At 44.0% G+C, this 25415-nt stretch overlaps 1 protein-coding gene across 1 annotated transcript in view; it reads left to right on the top strand.

The window, feature by feature from the left end:
• The window catches only part of ttn.2 (titin, tandem duplicate 2), a 472252-nt gene that overhangs the window by 244456 nt on the left and 202381 nt on the right, over nt 1-25415 (top strand). The window contains 24 exon segments of the mRNA XM_034187115.1: nt 830-953; nt 1278-1544; nt 1653-1750; nt 1886-2054; nt 2697-2966; nt 6973-7239; nt 7966-8244; nt 12463-12871; nt 12989-13113; nt 13205-13471; nt 14242-14511; nt 14739-15038; nt 15544-15846; nt 16076-16263; nt 17012-17126; nt 17313-17600; nt 19069-19220; nt 20575-20722; nt 20885-21184; nt 21888-22175; nt 22289-22585; nt 22988-23174; nt 23268-23383; nt 23489-23788. Coding sequence (XP_034043006.1) covers nt 830-953; nt 1278-1544; nt 1653-1750; nt 1886-2054; nt 2697-2966; nt 6973-7239; nt 7966-8244; nt 12463-12871; nt 12989-13113; nt 13205-13471; nt 14242-14511; nt 14739-15038; nt 15544-15846; nt 16076-16263; nt 17012-17126; nt 17313-17600; nt 19069-19220; nt 20575-20722; nt 20885-21184; nt 21888-22175; nt 22289-22585; nt 22988-23174; nt 23268-23383; nt 23489-23788 — 5527 coding nt within the window.

The raw sequence follows: 25415 nt of genomic DNA, 5'->3' as shown, positions 1-25415 counted from the left end.
TTAAAGAAGTCTGTTTATATGTAACAGAGTCTGAGTCATCCAAAGACAAGCAGCTCAGGTCTCCCTTATAAAAGAGATCTTGATCTCAATGGGACTAACCTGGTTAAATAAAAAAAAAGACTCAACCTACGTGTTGCAAAATACTTTAAAACTCTGATCTTCTGACTAAAGTGTTCACATGTCTGAAAGGCAGTAACCAGAGTAAGCTGCTGCTTATTCTGATTACAACCTTACTCTGGTTAAGTAAATTAACTAGCTTAGCCTAGCAGCCAGCGGGATTAGCTTCTTAGCATGTAGCTGGCAAAGAATATATGCTACGTCCCATTTACCATGGAAATCATAACTGCAAATGATGTCAAAGAGGCCTTCCATTGTCACGTCAGGAAACAAGCCGATACCTCCAAGAGAAGGCTCCAAAAACAATCCAGTCCAGCAGAATGTCCTCGTGGAAGAGGACAGACGCGGCGCAGAGCCGCGTAAACACACCCATAAACACATTACACGGCATGTCGCAGATAAAAATACTGCAATAACACGCCCAGGGACAGAAGTAAGACAGTACTGTCTGTACGATTTATTGATCCAAATAACAAGGACAGTGCAAAACAAATCAATAAAAACTGCAGCTTTGTGTTGTGAACCTGGCAGGTGCCACCCAGGGCATCCAGACTGAGCGTGTTCTTTACAGTTCACAGGGCATTAAAGCCACGACTGCACACCGCTTCGGACACTGATGCGGGATGTTGCTGAATGACGTGAACTGTGACCCACATTCAGGGTTCAGGTTTCAAAGCTGCACAGTAACTGTTGATTCCACTCAAACTGACAGGTGGTGCTGAAGGCGGACGGGAAAAGCCACAGTTTGACCGTGCGGGACGTCCAACTGCAGGAGGCAGGCCCAGTCCAGCTCACGGCCAAAGACTTCCAGACTGAGGCCACCCTCACCGTGAGAGGTACAGTAACGCGCCTCCAAAGACGTACTTTGTGCTTATTTAAAACACCATGAAACTGCTGACTGATGGAAGATTTACACTCTGATTTTCTACATTTTATAGACTCTCAGCTGGTTAAGGTGATCACAGTAAAAGTTCTTTTTGCATTGTTGAAGTGTGTCAAACAACACGTAAGCGACTGATTGTCAGGCGACGTGGTTCCGCTATGGTTCCAGTTCCTTTACACAAACCGCCATTATATACTCAGAGAACCAGAACCAGGATTAGAAAAAACACTGATCTCCGGTGACTGGAGGTGGACTGACTGTCTTGTTGCCCATTCAGAGCCAGCGGTGGAGTTCACCAAGCCTCTGGAGGACCAGACGGTGGAGGAGGAAGCCACCGCCACACTGGAGTGTGAAGTTTCCAGAGAGAATGCAGAGGTGCAATGGTTCCAAGACGGACAGGAGCTCCACAAGAGCAAGAAGTACGACATGATCGTCGACGGCCGCAAGCGAGTGCTCATCATCCACGGCTGCTCTCCAGACGACGCCAAGATGTACACATGTGACGCCAAGGACTTCAAGACCTCCTGTGTCCTCACTGTGGAACGTGAGTACAGCCAAAGTGAGGTCGTGTCTCACTACATGAAGTGAAGAAATGCTGATAAGAATGAAGCTGTTCTACCACGCTGAAGAACTTTTGAACTTATGTCCACAGCTCCTCGTGTGGAGTTCATGAAGCCGCTCCACGATGTCGAGGTCCGAGAAAAGGAGTCGGCCAGGTTTGAATGTGAACTTTCCAGAGAAAACATCAAGGTGAACAATGCTGATCGAGATCAAGCTGAACACAGGTTTATTTTCAGAGTTCACGCTCTGACGTCTGCCTGTCTCTCTCTCTGCCTGTCTGTCTGTCTGCCTGTCTGTCTGTCTGCCTGTCTCTCTGTCCTGCAGGTCCACTGGTTTAAGGATGGGAATGAAGTGAGGAAGGGGAAGAAGTACGAAATTGTTGCTCAAGGTTTCCAACACGTCCTCATAGTCCACAAGTCGACATTTGATGATGAAGCTGAATATGAATGTGATGCAAAGAGCTCCAAATCCTCCGGCATGCTCACTGTCGTTGGTAAGACACCAAACAGTTTGTGTTTCAGAACCAGTTTCAGCAGACAGGAAACGCTGAAGGAGGTGTGGCTGTGATTGTGACTGACAGCTGTCTTCAGGGAACAGACACCAATGTCAATCAAGCATTGTAAAGTTAAAGAGTGAAAGTTTTAGACTTTGCGACACCATAAGAAATCAGTCGTCTGAGGACACAGAGTCCGTGTCCACATGTGAGGGCTGAAGTCACCATCACTGTCTGAAGCGTCATCCTGCACCGCCGGCGTCTCGGCCTGATGCTGCCGATTACCCTCACGTGTCATCAAGAAACCCAAATGAATTTCCAAGTTCCTCCCAGTGCTGAGGAAGCTGGGAACCAGCTCAGTGAGGTCCATCAGAACTACATCATCTGCACACAGGCAGAAGAAACACAAAGCTTCAGTCCCCTTTGACCAGGTCACAGTGGGAGGATCAGTTTGCTTTTGAGCTTCTGTGGGACTCGTACATTTGAAAGGTTACTGTGGTTTGTTCCCAAGTGCTTCCCTTCCTACATACAACAATGAAAAACATTTTGTTGTTTTGGGCGGCTGGGATCAAAGAGAATCCTGACACATGAATCTGTTGACTTTAATTTGGATGTTCAGACATTTGTCCTTTTGTGTTCCAGAGGAGGAAGCAAGGTTTACCAAAAACCTGTCCAACGTGGAGGGAACAGAGACGGAGAGTGTGAAGCTGATCTGTGAGGTGTCCAAACCGAGTGCCGACGTTACCTGGTACAGAGGAGACCAGGAGCTACCAGAGGACGCTCACTACGAGCAGGTCACCGACGGAAAGCGGAGGATCCTCCTCATCCACAACCTCAACATGGATGATGCCGGAGAATACAACTGCAGACTGAGTCCCACCGTCAGGACCTCTGGAACCCTCAAGATTAACGGTAAGTCCAGTTTAACCCCAGAAAAGAAGAAGTCCCGCTGATGTAATGGGTACGATGAGGCTGAGCCGTACAGGTTCGGTCTTAGAACAAAAGCTCGACTCAAGAGTGTCACCTGGAGCTCTGAAACACAGTGCGTCTACCGTGGAGGAACTATAATGAGTCCCTTTCTGTTTGAGGTGAATTTTGCTCCTTTTTGTCATGTGGGCAGAATTCTTTCGTAATTTTCTGGCTGGACCATTTGTTCTACAACAGAAAACAGTTACCAGCTTTATTTATTTAATCAATCAATCAATCAATTTTTTTATATAGCGCCAAATCACAACAAACAGTTGCCCCAAGGCGCTTTATATTGTAAGGCAAGGCCATACAATAATTATGTAAAACCCCAACGGTCAAAACGACCCCCTGTGAGCAAGCACTTGGCTACAGTGGGAAGGAAAAACTCCCTTTTAACAGGAAGAAACCTCCAGCAGAACCAGGCTCAGGGAGGGGCAGTCTTCTGCTGGGACTGGTTGGGGCTGAGGGAGAGAACCAGGAAAAAGACATGCTGTGGAGGGGAGCAGAGATCGATCACTAATGATTACATGCAGAGTGGTGCATACAGAGCAAAAAGAGAAAGAAACAGTGCATCATGGGAACCCCCCAGCAGTCTACGTCTATAGCAGCATAACTAAGGGATGGTTCAGGGTCACCTGATCCAGCCCTAACTATAAGCTTTAGCAAAAAGGAAAGTTTTAAGCCTAATCTTAAAAGTAGAGAGGGTGTCTGTCTCCCTGATCTGAATTGGGAGCTGGTTCCAGAGGAGAGGAGCCTGAAAGCTGAAGGCTCTGCCTCCCATTCTACTCTTACAAACCCTAGGAACTACAAGTAAGCCTGCAGTCTGAGAGCGAAGCGCTCTATTGGGGTGATATGGTACTATGAGGTCCCTAAGATAAGATGGGACCTGATTATTCAAAACCTTATAAGTAAGAAGAAGAATTTTAAATTCTATTCTAGAATTAACAGGAAGCCAATGAAGAGAGGCCAATATGGGTGAGATATGCTCTCTCCTTCTAGTCCCTGTCAGTACTCTAGCTGCAGCATTTTGAATTAACTGAAGGCTTTTTAGGGAACTTTTAGGACAACCTGATAATAATGAATTACAATAGTCCAGCCTAGAGGAAATAAATGCATGAATTAGTTTTTCAGCATCACTCTGAGACAAGACCTTTCTGATTTTAGAGATATTGCGTAAATGCAAAAAAGCAGTCCTACATATTTGTTTAATATGCGCTTTGAATGACATATCCTGATCAAAAATGACTCCAAGATTTCTCACAGTATTACTAGAGGTCAGGGTAATGCCATCCAGAGTAACGATCTGGTTAGACACCATGTTTCTAAGATTTGTGGGGCCAAGTACAATAACTTCAGTTTTATCTGAGTTTAAAAGCAGGAAATTAGAGGTCATCCATGTCTTTATGTCTGTAAGACAATCCTGCAGTTTAGCTAATTGGTGTGTGTCCTCTGGCTTCATGGATAGATAAAGCTGGGTATCATCTGCGTAACAATGAAAATTTAAGCAATACCGTCTAATAATACTGCCTAAGGGAAGCATGTATAAAGTGAATAAAATTGGTCCTAGCACAGAACCTTGTGGAACTCCATAATTAACTTTAGTCTGTGAAGAAGATTCCCCATTTACATGAACAAATTGTAATCTATTAGACAAATATGATTCAAACCACCGCAGCGCAGTGCCTTTAATACCTATGGCATGCTCTAATCTCTGTAATAAAATTTTATGGTCAACAGTATCAAAAGCAGCACTGAGGTCTAACAGAACAAGCACAGAGATGAGTCCACTGTCCGAGGCCATAAGAAGATCATTTGTAACCTTCACTAATGCTGTTTCTGTACTATGATGAATTCTAAAACCTGACTGAAACTCTTCAAATAGACCATTCCTCTGCAGATGATCAGTTAGCTGTTTTACAACTACCCTTTCAAGAATTTTTGAGAGAAAAGGAAGGTTGGAGATTGGCCTATAATTAGCTAAGATAGCTGGGTCAAGTGATGGCTTTTTAAGTAATGGTTTAATTACTGCCACCTTAAAAGCCTGTGGTACATAGCCAACTAACAAAGATAGATTGATCATATTTAAGATTGAAGCATTAAATAATGGTAGGGCTTCCTTGAGCAGCCTGGTAGGAATGGGGTCTAATAAACATGTTGATGGTTTGGATGAAGTAACTAATGAAAATAACTCAGGCAGAACAATCGGAGAGAAAGAGTCTAACCAAATACCGGCATCACTGAAAGCAGCCAAAGATAACGATACGTCTTTGGGATGGTTATGAGTAATTTTTTCTCTAATAGTTAAAATTTTGTTAGCAAAGAAAGTCATGAAGTCATTACTAGTTAAAGTTAATGGAATACTCAGCTCAATAGAGCTCTGACTCTTTGTCAGCCTGGCTACAGTGCTGAAAAGAAACCTGGGGTTGTTCTTATTTTCTTCAATTAGTGATGAGTAGAAAGATGTCCTAGCTTTACGGAGGGCTTTTTTATAGAGCAACAGACTCTTTATACAGGCTAAGTGAAGATCTTCTAAATTAGTGAGACGCCATTTCCTCTCCAACTTACGGGTTATCTGCTTTAAGCTACGAGTTTGTGAGTTATACCACGGAGTCAGGCACTTCTGATTTAAAGCTCTCTTTTCAGAGGAGCTACAGCATCCAAAGTTGTCTTCAATGAGGATGTAAAACTATTGACGAGATACTCTATCTCCCTTACAGAGTTTAGGTAGCTACTCTGCACTGTGTTGGTATATGGCATTAGAGAACATAAAGAAGGAATCATATCCTTAAACCTAGTTACAGCGCTTTCTGAAAGACTTCTAGTGTAATGAAACTTATTCCCCACTGCTGGGTAGTCCATCAGAGTAAATGTAAATGTTATTAAGAAATGATCAGACAGAAGGGAGTTTTCAGGGAATACTGTTAAGTCTTCTATTTCCATACCATAAGTCAGAACAAGATCTAAGATATGATTAAAGTGGTGGGTGGACTCATCTACTTTTTGAGCAAAGCCAATAGAGTCTAATAATAGATTAAATGCAGTGTTGAGGCTGTCATTCTCAGCATCTGTGTGGATATTAAAATCGCCCACTATAATTATCTTATCTGAGCTAAGCACTAAGTCAGACAAAAGGTCTGAAAATTCACAGAGAAACTCACAGTAACGACCAGGTGGACGATAGATAATAACAAATAAAACTGGTTTTTGGGACTTCCAATTTGGATGGACAAGACTAAGAGACAAGCTTTCAAATGAATTAAAGCTCTGTCTGGGTTTTTGATTAATTAATAAGCTGGAATGGAAGATTGCTGCTAATCCTCCGCCTCGGCCCGTGCTACGAGCATTCTGACAGTTAGTGTGACTCGGGGGTGTTGACTCATTTAAACTAACATATTCATCCTGCTGTAACCAGGTTTCTGTTAGGCAGAATAGATCAATTATTATATCATTTACCAACAGGGACTTAGAAGAGAGAGACCTAATGTTTAATAGACCACATTTAACTGTTTTAGTCTGTGGTGCAGTTGAAGGTGCTATATTATTTTTTCTTTTTGAATTTTTATGCTTAAATAGATTTTTGCTGGTTATTGGTGGTCTGGGAGCAGGCACCGTCTCTACGGGGATGGGGTAATGAGGGGATGGCAGGGGGAGAGAAGCTGCAGAGAGGTGTGTAAGACTACAACTCTGCTTATTATCTTTAGGTCAAGATAATCGTCTCACATTACGGACGTGCTACAGTCTAACCGACGTTCCCAAAGACATGCTAGGACGAGAGAATGTTGTTATCTTGGCACTGTCATTTCATCATGATCTGTCTGGTGTAACATTAGGAACTTCTGATGACTTTAATTTATTAGTTTTCTTTCCTCATCTCTGTTTTTTTATGTTGAAATTTGTGTCTAAAATAAAAATAGATTTTTTTTAAACAGACATGGTTCTTCTGTCTCAGAACTTGCTGCTGAATTCATCTCGAGGCCTCGCAGCCTGGAGGTGGTGGAAGGTGATAAGGCCGAGTTCACCTGCTCCGTCTCCAAGGAAACCTACGACGTCAAGTGGATGAGAGGCGGCACGGAGCTGCAGGCCGGAGACAAGTACCAGATGATCAGCGATGGCAAGAAACGCACTCTGGTCATCAAGCAGTGTGTCCTCAGCGACGAGGGCGGATACTCGGTGATGATTGGTGCCACCCGAGCCAGCGCCGACCTGACCGTGCTGGGTAACTGACCCACTCGTCATGAAATGGATTTTAGGCTACACGCTGACACAAATCAAATCCAAGAACCAAAAAATGTAACATTTTGTGGTTATCCCATGAAACAGAAAAGTAAAAGGGAATCATGCAGACACACTCCTGTTCCAAGGCCCAAAATACCTGATCAAAAACCAAAAGAAGACACAATATTTGAGGTTCAATTAAAATAAGGATTCAGATTTTATCTTGTAGGGTGAAGCATTGAAAAGGAGGAATAACTTTAAATAGTTTAATTTCACGTAGTGGTGCAGAGGAGGGACCCAGGGTATATGGGGAGAAGGATGCTGAGGATGGAGCCACCAGGCAGCAGGAGAAGAGGGAGGACAAAGAGGAGGTTTATGGATGTGCTGAGGGAGGACATGCAGGTGGTTGGTGAGACAGAGGAAGACACAGAGGACAAGGTGAGATGGAGATGATGGATCTGCTGTAGCGCCCCCTAATGGGAGCAGCCAAAGCGAGCAGAACTTTGAGGATATGGTATTTCTTTTTATTTTTTAAAGTGGCAGAGGCACTTGGCTCAGAAAATATTTCTTCTCCTAAAGAAACAGTTGTGGAACAGAAGCTAGTGAGGGGAGGGGGTGGGGCTCCAGCTAATGGGAGGCGGGGCTCCATGTCTTTGTACTGTTTGTGTTGTGACACCTAGAGGCCATTTTTTGTATTTGCTGAGTGTCTGTGTTGTGGTTGTTGCAGAGAAACTGAAAATCATCACACCACTGAAGGACACAGAGGTCACAGAAGGTCAGGAGATCGTCCTGAACTGTGAAGTGAACTCCGAGGATGCGAAGACCAAGTGGCTAAAGAACGAGGAGATGGTGTTCGAGAGCAGCAAGTACCTGTTGGTCCAGAGGGACAATGTCTTCTCCCTGAGGATCAGAGACGCCCAGAAAGGGGATGAATCCACCTATAGCATCAACCTGACCAATCACAGAGGAGAGCAGGCCAGGAGCACCTGCAGCCTCACTGTCAAAGGTCAGAGGTCATGTACTGCAACAACAACAAACATCACCCTTGTTTCAACTGAAGGGGGACAAAACCTGAATAAAACTTACCTGCAGCTTCTCTCCCCCTGCCATCCCCTCATTACCCCATCCCCGTAGAGACGGTGCCTGCTCCCAGACCACCAATAACCAGCAAAAATCTATTTAAGCATAAAAATTCAAAAGAAAAAATAATATAGCACCTTCAACTCCACCACAGACTAAAACAGTTAAATGTGGTCTATTAAACATTAGATCTCTCTCTTCTAAGTCCCTGTTAGTAAATTATATAATAATTGATCAACATATTGATTTATTCTGCCTTACAGAAACCTGGTTACAGCAGGATGAATATGTTAGTTTAAATGAGTCAACACCCCCGAGTCACACTAACTGTCAGAATGCTCGTAGCATGGGCCGAGGCGGAGGATTAGCAGCAATCTTCCACACAGATGCTGAGAATGACAGCCTCAACACTGCATTTAATCTATTATTAGACTCTATTATTAGACTTGGAAGTCCCAAAAACCAGTTTTATTTGTTATTATCTATCGTCCACCTGGTCGTTACTGTGAGTTTCTCTGTGAATTTTCAGACCTTTTGTCTGACTTAGTGCTTAGCTCAGATAAGATAATTATAGTGGGCGATTTTAATATCCACACAGATGCTGAGAATGACAGCCTCAACACTGCATTTAATCTATTATTAGACTCTATTGGCTTTGCTCAAAAAGTAGATGAGTCCACCCACCACTTTAATCATATCTTAGATCTTGTTCTGACTTATGGTATGGAAATAGAAGACTTAACAGTATTCCCTGAAAACTCCCTTCTGTCTGATCATTTCTTAATAACATTTACATTTACTCTGATGGACTACCCAGCAGTGGGGAATAAGTTTCATTACACTAGAAGTCTTTCAGAAAGCGCTGTAACTAGGTTTAAGGATATGATTCCTTCTTTATGTTCTCTAATGCCATATACCAACACAGTGCAGAGTAGCTACCTAAACTCTGTAAGGGAGATAGAGTATCTCGTCAATAGTTTTACATCCTCATTGAAGACAACTTTGGATGCTGTAGCTCCTCTGAAAAGAGAGCTTTAAATCAGAAGTGCCTGACTCCGTGGTATAACTCACAAACTCGTAGCTTAAAGCAGATAACCCGTAAGTTGGAGAGGAAATGGCGTCTCACTAATTTAGAAGATCTTCACTTAGCCTGTATAAAGAGTCTGTTGCTCTATAAAAAAGCCCTCCGTAAAGCTAGGACATCTTACTACTCATCAATAATTGAAGAAAATAAGAACAACCCCAGGTTTCTTTTCAGCACTGTAGCCAGGCTGACAAAGAGTCAGAGCTCTATTGAGCCGAGTATTCCTTTAACTTTAACTAGTAATGACTTCATGACTTTCTTTGCTAATAAAATTTTAACTATTAGAGAAAAAATTACTCATAACCATCCCAAAGACGTATCGTTATCTTTGGCTGCTTTCACTGATGCCGGTATTTGGTTAGACTCTTTCTCTCCGATTGTTCTGTCTGAGTTATTTTCATTAGTTACTTCATCCAAACCATCAACATGTCTATTAGACCCCATTCCTACCAGGCTGCTCAAGGAAGCCCTACCATTATTTAATGCTTCGATCTTAAATATGATCAATCTATCTTTATTAGTTGGCTATGTACCACAGGCTTTTAAGGTGGCAGTAATTAAACCATTACTTAAAAAGCCATCACTTGACCCAGCTATCTTAGCTAATTATAGGCCAATCTCCAACCTTCCTTTTCTCTCAAAAAGTCTTGAAAGGGTAGTTGTAAAACAGCTAACTGATCATCTGCAGAGGAATGGTCTACTTGAAGAGTTTCAGTCAGGTTTTAGAATTCATCATAGTACAGAAACAGCATTAGTGAAGGTTACAAATGATCTTCTAATGGCCTCAGACAGTGGACTCATCTCTGTGCTTGTTCTGTTAGACCTCAGTGCTGCTTTTGATACTGTTGACCACAAAATTTTATTACAGACATTAGAGCATGCCATAGGTATTAAAGGCACTACGCTGCGGTGGTTTGAATCATATTTATCTAATAGATTACAATTTGTTCATGTAAATGGGGAATCTTCTTCACAGACTAAGGTTAATTATGGAGTTCCACAAGGTTCTGTGGTAGGACCAATTTTATTCACTTTATACATGCTTCCCTTAGGCAGTATTATTAGACGGCATTGCTTAAATTTTCATTATTACGCAGATGATACCCAGCTTTATCTATCCATGAAGCCAGAAGACACACACCAATTAGCTAAACTGCAGGATTGTCTTACAGACATAAAGACATGGATGACCTCTAATTTCCTGCTTTTAAACTCAGATAAAACTGAAGTTATTTTACTTGGCCCCACAAATCTTAGAAACATGGTGTCTAACCAGATCCTTACTCTGGATGGCATTACCCTGACCTCTAGTAATACTGTGAGAAATCTTGGAGTCATTTTTGATCAGGATATGTCATTCAGTGCGCATATTAAACAAATATGTAGGACTACTTTTTTGCATTTACACAATATCTCTAAAATTAGAAAGGTCTTGTCTCAGAGTGATGCTGAAAAACTAATTCATGCATTTATTTCCTCTAGGCTGGACTATTGTAATTCATTATTATCAGGTTGTCCTAAAAGTTCCCTGAAAAGCCTTCAATTAATTCAAAATGCTGCAGCTAGAGTACTGACGGGGACTAGAAGGAGAGAGCATATCTCACCCATATTGGCCTCTCTTCATTGGCTTCCTGTTAATTGTAGAATAGAATTTAAAATTCTTCTTCTTACTTATAAGGTTTTGAATAATCAGGTCCCATCTTATCTTAGGGACCTCGTAGTACCATATCACCCCAATAGAGCGCTTCGCTCTCAGACTGCAGGCTTACTTGTAGTTCCTAGGGTTTGTAAGAGTAGAATGGGAGGCAGAGCCTTCAGCTTTCAGGCTCCTCTCCTGTGGAACCAGCTCCCAATTCAGATCAGGGAGACAGACACCCTCTCTACTTTTAAGATTAGGCTTAAAACTTTCCTTTTTGCTAAAGTTTATAGTTAGGGCTGGATCAGGTGACCCTGAACCATCCCTTGGTTATGCTGCTATAGACTTAGACTGCTGGGGGGTTCCCATGATGCACTGTTTCTTTCTCTTTTTGCTCTGTATGCACCACTCTGCATTTAATGTGATCGATCTCTGCTCCCCTCCACAGCATGTCTTTTTCCTGGTTCTCTCCCTCAGCCCCAACCAGTCCCAGCAGAAGACTGCCCCTCCCTGAGCCTGGTTCTGCTGGAGGTTTCTTCCTGTTAAAAGGGAGTTTTTCCTTCCCACTGTCGCCAAGTGCTTGCTCATAGGGGGTCGTTTTGACCGTTGGGGTTTTTCTGTAATTATTATATGGCTTTTGCCTTACAATATAAAGCGCCTTGGGGCAACTGTTTGTTGTGATTTGGCGCTATATAAATAAAACTGATTGATTGATTGATTGATTGAAGCTCACAGCAGAGTGGAGCAGTGCTGACTTTTAAAAAATATTACTGTTGGACAATTAGTCAGAAAATGAGTCCGTTATACTGGACTTGACCACAAACCTTCACTTAATCACTGGCTTTACTGACTTTGTCATATTTCACCAAATATCGTTGAAGATATTTTCAAATCAGACTTTAATATTTGTCAAGAAAATGTGATTTAATTAATTCAACAAAGAAATTACAATATTCATTTTCTATACCAACTTACTCAAATCAAGGGTCATGGGGGGCGGAGCCTAGAGAAGCGAGAGGCGGGGCTGGCCCCGGACAGGATGCCAGTCTATCGCCGGGAAACAACATTCAGTTCTCCGTGTTAACTGTGTGTGTGTCCGTGGAGAGTCTTTGCTGGCAGCAGAGGCCGTTTGCGTTTGGATGTTGCGGACGTCGTTTTGTTTTGGTGCATTACTTTTATCTGGAGTGACGTGGGTCATGTTTGATCTGCTGCTGAAATACATAACAGCAACATTTAAACGATACTCTCCGGCTTGTTGCTGATGTTTTCAGTATCGGCGGGTTTCTGAAGCTCAGTATAGATGCCGCTCCACCTCTTATTATGGTCAAGTTATATTTGATGGACCATTTACAAGACAAACGGACTCCTTCCCAGTGCCTGTGTGCTTTGGTTTAACATGTCCATCTGCCTGTGTTTATGTTCAGAGGAGAGTCTGAAGATCATTGTTCCTCTGGAAGACATCGACACTCAGGAGAAGAAGACCATTAGCTTCTCTTGTAAGGTCAACAGACTCAATGCCACTGTGAAGTGGATGAAGGCTGGTGAGGAGATTGCCTTCAGCAAACGCATCGTTTACAGAGTTGACAAAGACAAGCACACACTGACCGTGAAAGACTGCACGCTTTCCGACGAGGGGGAGTACACTGCTGTGGCTGGAGATGACAAGTCCACGGCAGAGCTGATCATCAGCGAGGCGCCCACGGACTTCACCATGCACCTGAAGGACCAGACCATCACAGAGTTTGAAGATGCAGAGTTCACCTGCGAACTGACCAAGGAGAAAGCAGAAGTCAAGTGGTACAGGAACGGCCGCGAGATCAGAGAAGGACCCAGGTACGTGGACTGGACAAAGAACATTACCTTAGCTGTGAAACCAGTATTTTAGAAACTGTCACCTTGGATTTGGATTGAAGTAGCTGAGTTCACATGGTGTCTTCACCTGTCTTTCAGGTACACATTTGAAAGAGATGGAAAGATTTGCACCTTGCGTATCAAGGAGTGCAGACCAGATGATGAGTGTGAATACGCCTGTGGCGTGGATGAAAAGCGGTCCAGAGCTAGACTCTTTGTTGAAGGTCAGCTGCTCCACTTTTTCATTCACTTTGAACCACTTCCCATCTTGTGAATGAATGCTTGATGAATCAATGGTGCCATTCTGTCCTCCAGAGACCCCCGTGGAGATTATCAGACCACCACAGGATGTGTTTGAGCCTCCAGGCTCAGACGTTGTCTTTGAGGTGGAGCTCAACAAGGACAGAGTGGCAGTGAAGTGGCTGAGGAACAACATGACTGTGGTTCAGGGAGATAAATTCCAGATGATGACCGAGGGCAAAGTCCACAGACTGCAGGTCTGTGAGATCCGACCTCGAGACCAGGGACTGTACAGAGTCATCGTCAGGGACAAAGACGCCAAGGCCAAGCTGGAGCTGGCAGGTAAGAACTCAGACTATCGAGTGGAACCACTGGAATGCACTCGTCCATCTGGTTCTGATATGTGGCCTATAAGTGGGTGACATGACCTCAAATTAATATCACGGTATTTCCCACGTTGACGGTATTGTGAAATACGTGTGGTGGTGCAGTCACTCTTTTCCTGGGTCTGCAACCACTTGTTGGATGGTATATTGTCCCAGAAATAATTTTTGTATGATTTTTTTTGTTGTTTTATGTACCTGATAAAGTCCACCCTTTCAAAGAGTAAAGAACTTTCAATTCTTCAGAATATTCAGACATTGGAATTAGAAAGTGGAAAAATTATTCAAATGCGTTAAACAAATAAAATGTTAGAAATACAGGGTGAACACAAAAACACTCCTTGGTTTCAAATGTTTATAATATCAAAAGTTACATGAATAATTTTACAATTTTGAAGAAACAATCTGCAAAAGAAAAAAAACTTGATGAGTTTCTGCAACTGTAGATACCATAACTGTCAAATTATTCATGTAACTTTTGATATTATAAATATTGGAAGCCAAGGACTGTTTTTGTGTTCACCCTGTAAATAACAGCCTCTCCTCTGTTATTCAGATTAAACACTGTGGAAAAACAAACAATGTGGGCAATATTCAGGTCAAAAACATGATTCAGGTCATGTCCATGCATACGAGAAGTCGATATCGTAATTATCGTGACAGACATGTTCAGACTGAGAAAAAATATTCCTCCAGGTGTTGATCAGATTCTGGTATTTCCTCCTCCAGCTGTCCCTCAGATAAAGACCACAGACCAAAACTATGTGACAGACGCTGGGAGGTCCATCGTCATGAAGGTTCCCTACAGCGCCTACCCTCAAGCTGAGGCAGACTGGCTCTACGACCACCAGAGTCTGCCCAAAGACCACATCCACACCTCTTTGGACTGCAGTGAGTACTGGCTGAAGGACCCCAAGAAGTCTGACGAAGGCCACTACAAGGTGGTCATCAAGAACAAGCATGGAGAGGGCGAAGCCTTCATCAACCTGGAAGTCATTGGTGAGTTCCCTGGACATCAACTTCCAACTCTTTATTTCATTACAACAGGAGGAGAGACCAGACCAGCCTTCAGCAACGCCCAAAGCTGCGTGTTCAACAAAAAATGACTCCAGGGTTTAGAGGTTGACTGACTGCAGTCCAAAACATTTTCATGTCCTCTTTGAAAGTCTCAGAACTCGCACTTATTTGAAACCTTTACTCACTTTTCTGATGCTTTTTACCTCCAGATGTTCCAGGACCCGTGAAGAACTTGCAAGTGATTGATACTGCTGATGGAGAGGTCAGCTTGGCGTGGGAGGAGCCTGAGAGTGATGGCGGCAGCAAAGTTATTGGCTACGTGGTAGAGAGACGTGACGTGAAGCGCAAGACCTGGACTTTGGCCACAGACCGCACTGAGAGCCCAGAATACATCGTGACTGGCCTCCAGAAGGACTCCATGTACCTGTTCAGAGTCTGTGCTCGAAACCGAGTCGGCAGCGGACCCTTTGTAGAGACCGACAAACCAGTACAGGCCAGGAACAAGTTTGGTAAGAAACATTTAGATTTTATTCTTTCAGAAGCAAACGGTGACATCTCAAAGGGTACGAGGTCTTTTAGATCTAAGATAACGTCTGTCAAGTATTTTGGAATTTGTGTGTGTTGGTGTTAGGAACTTGGTTAGGAATGACACCAGTCTGGCAGCATCACACTTCTAATGGTCAGAAGTTAATTTACTGATGTTTTGAGTTGTATTATTTATTGTATACATGCCGTATATATTTGTGTTTGTTTGAAAAAGAGATTTTTCTGGTTACAAATGAGAGAATAAAGATGAAGAAAGAATACAGGTGGTCAAATGATGATGAAACGTGGAAACAATCAGCCGTTTTAGATTTTTTGTTGTTGTTTTTTAAATGTCTGAACTGTTCTGCCAGCACCACGTTCAAGCTCAACTTTGACCTCTGGTGCTTACTGTGTTGATGGATTTGACGTTATTTCAGCTGCAGCATTTGATTCGCATTCCTCATGTTACCGATGTCGTTGTTCTGGTAGACGTACCTGACGCACCGCTGAATGTGATTGTGGGAAATGTCAACAAGTTTGGCTGCACCATCTCCTGGGAGCGTCCTGAATCTGATGGCGGCTCTCCCATCACCGCCTACATCATCGAGCTCCGTGACAGGACATCGATCAAATGGTCGGCCGTCCAAGTGACCAAAGCTGATGAGCTCAGTGCCGTCGTCAATGACGTCATTGAGAATAAGGAGTACATCTTCAGAGTCAAAGCCGAGAACAAAGCCGGGGTCGGCAAACCCAGTGCCGCCTCCAACCCTGTCAAGATCATGGACCCTATCGGTGAGTTTGGAATGTAAGACTTAGCTTTTAAAGGGTATTCAGAAGCTTTGGTGTGGCTGTTTCTTGTTCATAAACTGCCTCTGTGGGTTTGTGGACTGGTGGGTCAGCTGAGGAAGTGGACCCTCTGTTTGGTGTTAACCATGACTGACTGACTGTGGCTTTAAATCACCTCTTTAGTCCAATGGATTCCTGAATGTAACATGTGTGCGTGTGTGTGTGTCACCGGCAGAACCTCCCAGTCCACCGCTGAACCTGGCCTGGCAAGACCAGAGCAAGAGCTCAGTGCAGCTCAGCTGGGAGACTCCACTGAGTAACGGAGGCAGTCCCATCACCGGATATGTCATCGAACGCTGTGAGGACGGAGCTGACAGGTGGCTGCGCTGCAACGCCCGACTCTGCCCAGACAACCTCTACAAGGTTCTTGATCAGTTCTTCCTCAGTCTTCTGGTACCTGAGTGTGTAGCAAGGCGCAGCTAAATAGATAAATGTTAAAACCCTGTGCTCATATAGCTTCATTTTCAGTCAGAAAGGCGCTCAGAGGGTGCTGAATCCTTATCTCAGCACTGTCTTAAAAAGAAAAAAGTTCTTTGTGAGATTTGTTTCTTTGACAATAAACAGCTAACAACTCACTTATGATGCCTACAGTGATACGTGCACTCACCTTCAGCAGAACATCACGTCTGTCCAATCTGCCAACTCACATGCACTTTGTGTTTTTATAAATCAGCTGACTGTAGACAGGAAGAGCAAAGTTCTCTTCCCCTTAGTGTTACACATTTAGCTCCATCTGCTGCCTGTAAAAGGTACTGCAGTGACGACACAGTGCCTTTCCGAAACATTCAGATTTCACCTCCAAAAGCTCGGATCAGCCAGAAAAAAGAAATGCTCTGAAAAAAGATGCCCAGTGGACTCCATCCAACTGAAAAAAGACACTGACGCTCAGAAAAGACATAAAATTAAAGAATCTTCAGCTGTGGCCTTGTCTGTTATAGTGAAGCGACAGGAAATTGCAGGAGTTTATTCTGAGAAACCAAAATACCAAAAAGGACAAAGTTACTGTTCCAACATGGCAGGTCTACTCAAGTGTCTCTGGCTCACATCTGCACCTGTTTTATGGAAAAACTGTTTTACAATAAAGGCATCATGAGTTTGACTTCTGCTTTAGGTCTCCGGTCTGAAGTTTGGAGCCAAATACAACTACAGAGTGTCTGCTGAAAACGCTGCCGGCGTCTCCAAGCCATCAAACATCATCGGACCTCTGCTGGCTGACGACCCACATGGTGAGACACGCCCGATAAATTATACAGAACATATAGATTTTTTTGTTTTTGGCGGGAGGAGTTAGCAGATGAATCACACAATTGAGAAGTGAACGAATGAATGAAATCACAAATAGCTGAACCTCCATATTAGAATGAGGACTGTAGAGTTCATGCATCCATCATGCATCTGTCTTTTATCTTCAGTTGGACCAACACTAGACCTCAGTGCTTTCAAAGACGGCCTGGAGGTCATTGTTCCTCAGTCTCTCACCATCAGAGTTCCCATCACTGGATATCCAACTCCCATTGCCAAGTGGACCTTTGGAGACAAGGAGTTAAGTGCAGAGGATGAACGTATCACAACGACAACTCGGCCCACTTACACAGAGCTGACTGTCACGCCAAGTGTCCGACCAGACAGAGGCGTCTACTCCCTTCATCTGGAGAACGATGTCACCTCTGTGTCCGGAGAGATTGAAGTAAACGTCATCGGTACGTGTGTGAAGTCCTTTTCTGATGACACAATCCCTGATTGGTTTTATGCTCCATTAGTCATATTAAATCAAATCAAATCAAATCAATTTTATTTATATAGCACCAAATCACAACAAACAGTTGTCCCAAGGCGCTTTATACTGAAGGCAAAGCCATACAATAATTACAGAAAAACCCCAACGGTCAAAACGACCCCCTATGAGCAAGCACTTGGCGACAGTGGGAAGGAAAAACTCCCTTTTAACAGGAAGAAACCTCCAGCAGAACCAGGCTCAGGGAGGGGCAGTCTTCTGCTGGGACTGGTTGGGGCTGAGGGAGAGAACCAGGAAAAAGACGTGCTGTGGAGGGGAGCAGAGATCAATCACTACTGATTAAAAGCAGAGTGGTGCATACAGAGCAAAAAGAGGTGAATAAAAAGAAACACTCAGTGCATCATGGGAACCCCCCAGCAGTCTAAGTCTATAGCAGCATAACTAAGGGATGGTTCAGGGTCACCTGATCCAGCCCTATCTATAAGCTTTTTCAAAAAGGAAAGTTTTAAGACTAATCTTAAAAGTAGAGAGGGTGTCTGTCTCCCTGATCCAAATTGGGAGCTGGTTCCACAGGAGAGGAGCCTGAAAGCTGAAGGCTCTGCCTCCCATTCTACTCTTAAAAACCCTAGGAACTACAAGTAAGCCTGCAGTCTGAGAGCGAAGTGCTCTATTGGGGTGATATGGTACTATGAGGTCCCTAAGATAAGATGGGACCTGATTATTCAAAACCTTATAAGTAAGAAGAAGAATTTTAAATTCTATTCTAGAATTAACAGGAAGCCAATGAAGAGAGGCCAATATGGGTGAGATATGCTCTCTCCTTCTAGTCCCCGTCAGTACTCTAGCTGCAGCATTTTGAATTAACTGAAGGCTTTTCAGGGAACTTTTAGGACAACCTGATAATAATGAATTACAATAGTCCAGCCTAGAGGAAATAAATGCATGAATTCGTTTTTCAGCATCACTCTGAGACAAGACCTTTCTAATTTTAGAGATATTGCGCAAATGCAAAAAAGCAGTCCTACATATTTGCTTAATATGCACATTGAAGGACATATCCTGATCAAAAATGACTCCAAGATTTCTCACAGTATTACTAGAGGTCAGGGTAATGCCATCCAGAGTAAGGATCTGGTTAGACACCATGTTTCTAAGATTTGTGGGGCCAAGTACAATAACTTCAGTTTTATCTGAGTTTAAAAGCAGGAAATTAGAGGTCATCCATGTCTTTATGTCTGTAAGACAATCCTGCAGTTTAGCTAATTGGTGTGTGTCCTCTGGCTTCATGGATAGATAAAGCTGGGTATCATCTGCGTAACAATGAAAATTTAAGCAATGCTTTCTAATAATACTGCCTAAGGGAAGCATGTATAAAGTGAATAAAATTGGTCCTAGCATAGGTGTGGTATTACTGTGTGTTCTGTCTCATCCAGCGGCGCCCAGTGCACCGAAGGACTTCAAGGTTCTGGAGGTGACACGGCAGCATGTCCACCTGAGCTGGGAGGCACCAGAACACGATGGAGGAAGTCCTCTAACTGGTTATCAGGTGGAAAAACGGGACGCATCCCGCAAGACCTGGGTGAAGGTAGGACAACATCAGCAGTCACTTTTAAAAATACTCTTGAATCTCAAAGTGAAAGTAAAACTGAACATGATCTGAATTAAATAAAAATATGTAAAACAGAAATTAATGGACTGCCACATGCTGGGCAGGTTTGAGGTTGAGTGTGAAGCAACTAGGGTCACGGTTATCAGCTCCAAATCTGAGGTCATCGTCCTCTGTTGGAAAAGGGTGGATTGTCCCCTCTGGTCAGGAAAGAGTCACTGCCCCAAATGGAGGAGCTCAGGTATCTCAGTTTCTTGATCACTAGTGGAGGTAAGTTGGAGCCTGAAATCAGTAGATGGATTGGGGCAGAGTCTGATGTTCTGCAGACACTGTACCACTGTTGTGAAAGTGTAGTGACACAGACCCACAACAGGGGGCGTAAATGAACGGACAATGAAAGAGTCAAATAAGAACACTTTACTGTTGTGAAAAGCACAACCAAACACAGCAGATTACAGAATATGTACAATAGTCAGTTAGCAAAGGTGACGTGTGGGCAGGCTCGAGGATAGAGGACGTCTGTCCTGAGAAGAACCGGAACCACACAATTTCCTCCACCACCGAACCTGGAGAATACTGGAGCCGCCAAATCCCAAACACCCCAGATGGCCACTGTCTCCGCGTGTCGGATCTGGTACTGCTGGCGAGGAACAACGGTGGGAATTCCACCTCCACCTCTAACACACACTCGTGCAGCGTCTGTCTATTCACTTATCTGGATATGCAGGCTGAGAAGATTACCTCCTAAGGTAGACGATATCTCAGCAACGAGGTGGAGATGACGTCCGGTCTTTATGGAGTGGGATGATGAAGTGTAGATGGGTGACAGCTGTCAAGAGATAATGAGTGACAGCTGTCACCCCCGGCTATGTCTGTGGCGGCAGCGCCCTCTCGTGCCTGAAGCCCGCACTTCAGGCAGGGCGCCCACTGGTGGTGGGCCAGCAGTACCTCCTCTTCTGGCGGCCCACACAACAACCACCAGAGCATTGTGGTGAAGAAAGAGCTGAGCTAGGAGGCGAGACTCTCAAATTATGCTCCTATCCTCACCTGTGGTCATGAACTTTAGGTAAAGACTTAAAGAACTGAGTTGGGGCCTGCAACCAGGTGATGAGTGTACGAAGCCACCAAAAACACAGATGGAAACTCTGAAGCAGCTACAAGACTGAGTATCTGTGATGGGAGTTTCATCTGGTGCTTCACAGTGGGGTGGAACACTGATCAACTTGCTGAAGAGATGGCTGACCTCAGTCCTTGTTCCAGTGATAACATGGTGTGCGTGAGGCACAGCAGGGACCTCCTTCACTCACTGACTGCTATTTAAACTTACTTTCAGGTGGTCTGTGGCATCCAGGATCAGGAGTTCACGGTGACAGATGTGGTTGAAGGGAAGGAGTATCTGTTCAGAGTCACAGCGTGCAACAAATGTGGACCCGGAGAGCCAGCCTACATCGACGACCCTGTCAACGTCTCCTCTCCTGCCAGTGAGTCTCTGCAGCAGCAGAAACTGAATGATGTTAAGTTAGAGAGGTGAACCTGAGACAGTACCCAAAACAGAGGACAGAGGACCAAAAACTGATATGTGTATCTCACATGACCTTGGTCTCCCGGGTCACCCATTTTTGACCAATCTGTTTCTTCCCCAGCTGTCCCTGACCCTCCAGAGAACCTGAGGTGGAGAGACAAATCAGCCAGTGGCATCTTCCTGACCTGGGAACCCCCAAAATATGATGGCGGTAGCGGCATCCGAGGATACAACGTGGAACACTGCCAGAGACTAAGTGACAAGTGGGAGCCCTGTGGGGACATGGTACCTGAGCTGAAGTGCCAGGTGACGGGTCTGACCGAGGGCCAGTGGTACTCTTACAGAGTCCGAGCACTGAACCGCCTTGGTGCCAGTCGACCCTGCAAAGGCACTGATGAGATCCAAGCTGTCGACCCCAAAGGTAACGAAGCTAAAATTAAAAACTGTCCTCATCAAATGATGGAAAAAAATGTTCAGTGTTAATAATACTTTTATTTCTATAACATATTTTCTGGACTATAACTTGTAGTGTTTTTTACTAGCTTTAGAGCTCCTGGGACTTATATTCCGAAGCAATTTTCCAGGTGTAACGTACACAAGAATCAGGGTTTGGTACATTTTCAGTACAGTGGAAACAAGAAACACATTATTGGAGGTATTTAGTCTTTGTTCTTCAGGCTAGTGTGCCACTGAACAGTCTTTCCAGTTTGTCTCCAGAATGTTTTCAATTTCAATATATTTTCATTTATATAGCACCAAATCACAACAAAGTTGCCTCAAGGCGATTCACAGAGTAAGGTCTAACCTCACCAACCCCAAGAGCAAGAACACAGGAGACAGTGGGAAAGAAAAACTCCCTCTGAGGAAGAAACCTCAGCAGACCAGACTCAGAGGGGTGACCCAATGCTTAAGCCATTCTAACAGTTACAAGGTTTTTATAGTTTTACAAAGCTGAAGAAACTGAAAACAGGAAATCAAAACAACATGACATAATAAGAAAATAATGTATTTGATCCAGAGGGCTCTTTCTTGAATTCTTGTGAAAAAATAACTTTCAAAAAGAAAGATTTATTAATCTCCCTCTGATGTTTGAATCCTCTTCATCATCAATTTTGAACCCACAGAACCTCCAGAGATTCAGCTGGATGTCAAGCTGCTGGCTGGTCTGACCGCTAAAGCGGCGACCAAGATCGAGCTTCCAGCTGTGGTGCTTGGAAAACCAGAACCTCGTGTGAAGTGGACCAAAGCTGATCTAGTTCTTAAACCAGATGACAGGGTATCCATCGACACCAAGCCAGGACACTCGACTGTCACCATTGCCAAGACCACAAGAGCCGACACCTGCACCTACATCATCGAGGCAACCAACAGCAGCGGCCGTGCCACCGCCACCGTGGACGTCAACATCCTGGGTGAGCCAGACGTGGTTCAGTCATGTCAGAGATGAACACAAATCACACAATTACATTTTGACCACAAATAAAAGAAAACCTCATGGAAATGTCATTTTAATTCTCTCTCACAGACAAACCTGGACCTCCAGCTGCTTTTGATATCTCTGAAATTACCAATGAAACTTGCTTCCTGGCCTGGAACCCTCCACGCGATGATGGCGGCTCCAGAGTCACCAATTACATTGTTGAGCGCCGGGCAACGGACAGTGAGATCTGGCACAAACTTTCCTCCACCATCAAACAGACCACATACAAAGCTGTGGGTCTGGTCAAGTTCAAGGACTACATCTTCAGAGTCTTTGCTGAAAACATGTATGGTATTGGTGCCCCAGCTGAACACCTGCCCATCACTGCCAAATACCCCTTTGGTAGGTCACACGTTCAGTGGGCAGGGCTTTGCTGCTTGAATGTGGTTTTACACAGACTTGTAGTTCATGATGGTTCAAAGGCAGGCAGATGTGACCACTAACTCAGACGCACGCCTGCTCTCTGCCAGACAGATCAGATCCAGCCGACAAAAACCACAGCTATAAAACAAATGAATGCTGGAAATGTCAGGCTCTTTTTCTATAAACTAAGTAGTTGTTGTTGTTGCTAAGGGATCCAGTGATACTTGTAGCTATGGAAACCATTTAGCAGCAGTTGCTATTATTCTCTTTCGACTTTATTTCTAAGTTGATGGCAATGATCAAAATGTTCCTGAGTTCCAAGGTAACTGGAAAACATTTGATGAAGTCTTTAACGAGAAGGTCATTCCTCTTGTTGGTCAGATACTCCCGGAGCTCCTTACAAGCTGGAGCCATCAGATATTGCTAAGAACTCACTAACTTTGACCTGGTATGAGCCTGATGAGGACGGAGGAAGCCCCATCACTGGGTACTGGGTGGAGAGATATGAACCCGACCACGACAGGTGGATCAGGTGCAACAAACAGCTCGTCAAAGACACCAACTACAGGTGAGTGTGACTGCTACAGAGTCAAAGAAATATTTGAAATTGTGCTTTGGTATTGGACGCTCGTGGTTATGTTGGCCTGTGCTTCACCTGCAGAGTGAAAGGTCTTCCTACTAGGAAGAAGTACAAGTTCAGAGTCCTGGCTGAGAATCTGGCTGGAACTGGAAAACCCAGCAAGGAGACTGATATGATCCTCGTCAAAGATCCAATTGGTATAAACCTTTACCCATGCCTTTCAAGATAGTCTCTCAGCAATTAATTCTTAATTACACTCGCATCTTTCCAGAGTGTTGAAAGCATTGTCGCTTGTTGTCCAGATCCTCCATGGCCTCCTGGGAAGCCCACAGTGAAGGATGTGGCTAAGACCTCATGCTTCCTGATGTGGACCAAACCAGAACATGATGGCGGAGCAAAGATTGATAGTTATGTTATTGAGATGCTGAAGAGTGGAACAACAGACTGGATCCATGCCGTGGATAATATCACCTTCCTAGAGTACTTCTTGAAGGGTCTGATGGAGAAGCAGGAGTACTCATTCAGGGTGCGAGCAGTCAATGTGGCTGGAGAAAGTGAACCCAGTGAGCCGAGCGACCCGGTGCTCTGCAAGGAACGACTCAGTAAGTCAAACTGATGCTGTGGGTCATTTCATGTCATTTGGTCAAACCGAAACTGGACAACAACCACTGTTAGTGTAAGAGAGTGGACACACTGCTTCAAACCACAGCTCCAGAACACATTTCCCAGGCTCGTATCTCACTGATGCATCACTGGTGGAGAGGAGGCGGAGACACAAAATCACATGAAAACAGGCAAAAAATGTTTTGTGTGGAATCTCACTGAATTCGTCTTTCTGACATGTGCGCACACGACAGCCGACTGTCTGCTGAACGCCGTCCAGAGTGGCAGCTAAAATTACGGCCACAAACCTTGAGCAGTCCACACATGTACCGCGCAGCGCACATGTGAAAGTCAAGCGGCACTACCGCGGTCTTTGCAGGTGCAAGGATTCGTGTGTGAATACCACGCAGCACCCTCACGGAGTCACACAGATGACGCGGTGAGGGAGTTCATCACCATGATTTTTTTAGTTTGTTCAAATCCGACTGAGGTGAGGGGACATGAACAGGGTGAGACACGAGCCTCAGACTCTGCAATGCAGGCACATGTCAGATACATGCATAATACCGAGGCTCCAGGACAAATGTCACACGGGGACTCTGGACGTGATGATGGTGAAAAATAGGCTTTAAAACAGGGACGCACCCACTATGCTGCCCTGAGTTGCCAGACATGGCAAATAGAAGATAGACTGAGGTTCTAGAATAAAAATTCAAACTGAGATTCTAGAATTTGGTGCCAAGCTGAGGTTCTAGAACACACTCGGTTTGTCCAAATGAGACTTTATCCCGCTGGGAATGATTACAAAATACATCCAAAGCAGAAGTCACCACAGAGACACCAGAGGGAGACAGAGGACAAGGAAATTTGTCAGAATCACAATCATGGCAATTTTGAGTTTTGGGGATATAAAAAGTTGGGATCTTAAGAAATGCCACATTGAGGCTCCAGAACAAAACTAACATGTCAAACCAAGATTCTACCAAAAATACTGGTCAGTCAGGAAACCAAGATTCCAGAGCAAGTGTCAGTCTGACCTTTGTTTGACAATGTACCATGGAACAGAAAACTGTGACAAGTTAAAGCTTCAGACCTGAGAAATGTCTGAACAAATTCAACAACACATCCAAAAACTGAAACCCCATAAGAATTATATGTCAAATTGGGACTCCGGAAGCACTGAGGGTCTAGAATGGACCAAGAGGGAAAAAAACCCAAGCTGAAGTTCTCAAACTGAGGCTCGAGGGTGAAAACCAGCTGAGGAGCCGTCAGAGACAAACATCAAGATGTTAACTTGGTCCACTCACCATGACAACATCATCGTATCATCTCTATGCTGATGACATTCAGTTATATTGTTCTTTCAGAGCCTCTGAGTTTTATAAATTGTCTACGTTAATTAATTGCCTGACAGAAATCAAGCAATGGTTAAACAACAATTTCCTCCAGGTAAATACTGATAAAACAGAAACATTGATTATTGCTCCTGACCATGTTTTCAGAAATTAGGCGGCATATCGGCTTCTTAGGCTCTTCTGTTCAGCCGAGCCTTAGAAATTTAGGTGTCATTTTCGACATTTTGCGTCATTCCAAACAGCTGGTTCGAAATTGTTTTTATCATTTAAG

This window comes from Thalassophryne amazonica, chromosome 14 (genome assembly GCF_902500255.1).
Source record: "Thalassophryne amazonica chromosome 14, fThaAma1.1, whole genome shotgun sequence".
Lineage (NCBI taxonomy): Eukaryota > Metazoa > Chordata > Actinopteri > Batrachoidiformes > Batrachoididae > Thalassophryne > Thalassophryne amazonica.
Note: the sequence above shows the minus strand (reverse complement) of the source record. Positions and strands in the feature narration are given on the sequence as shown.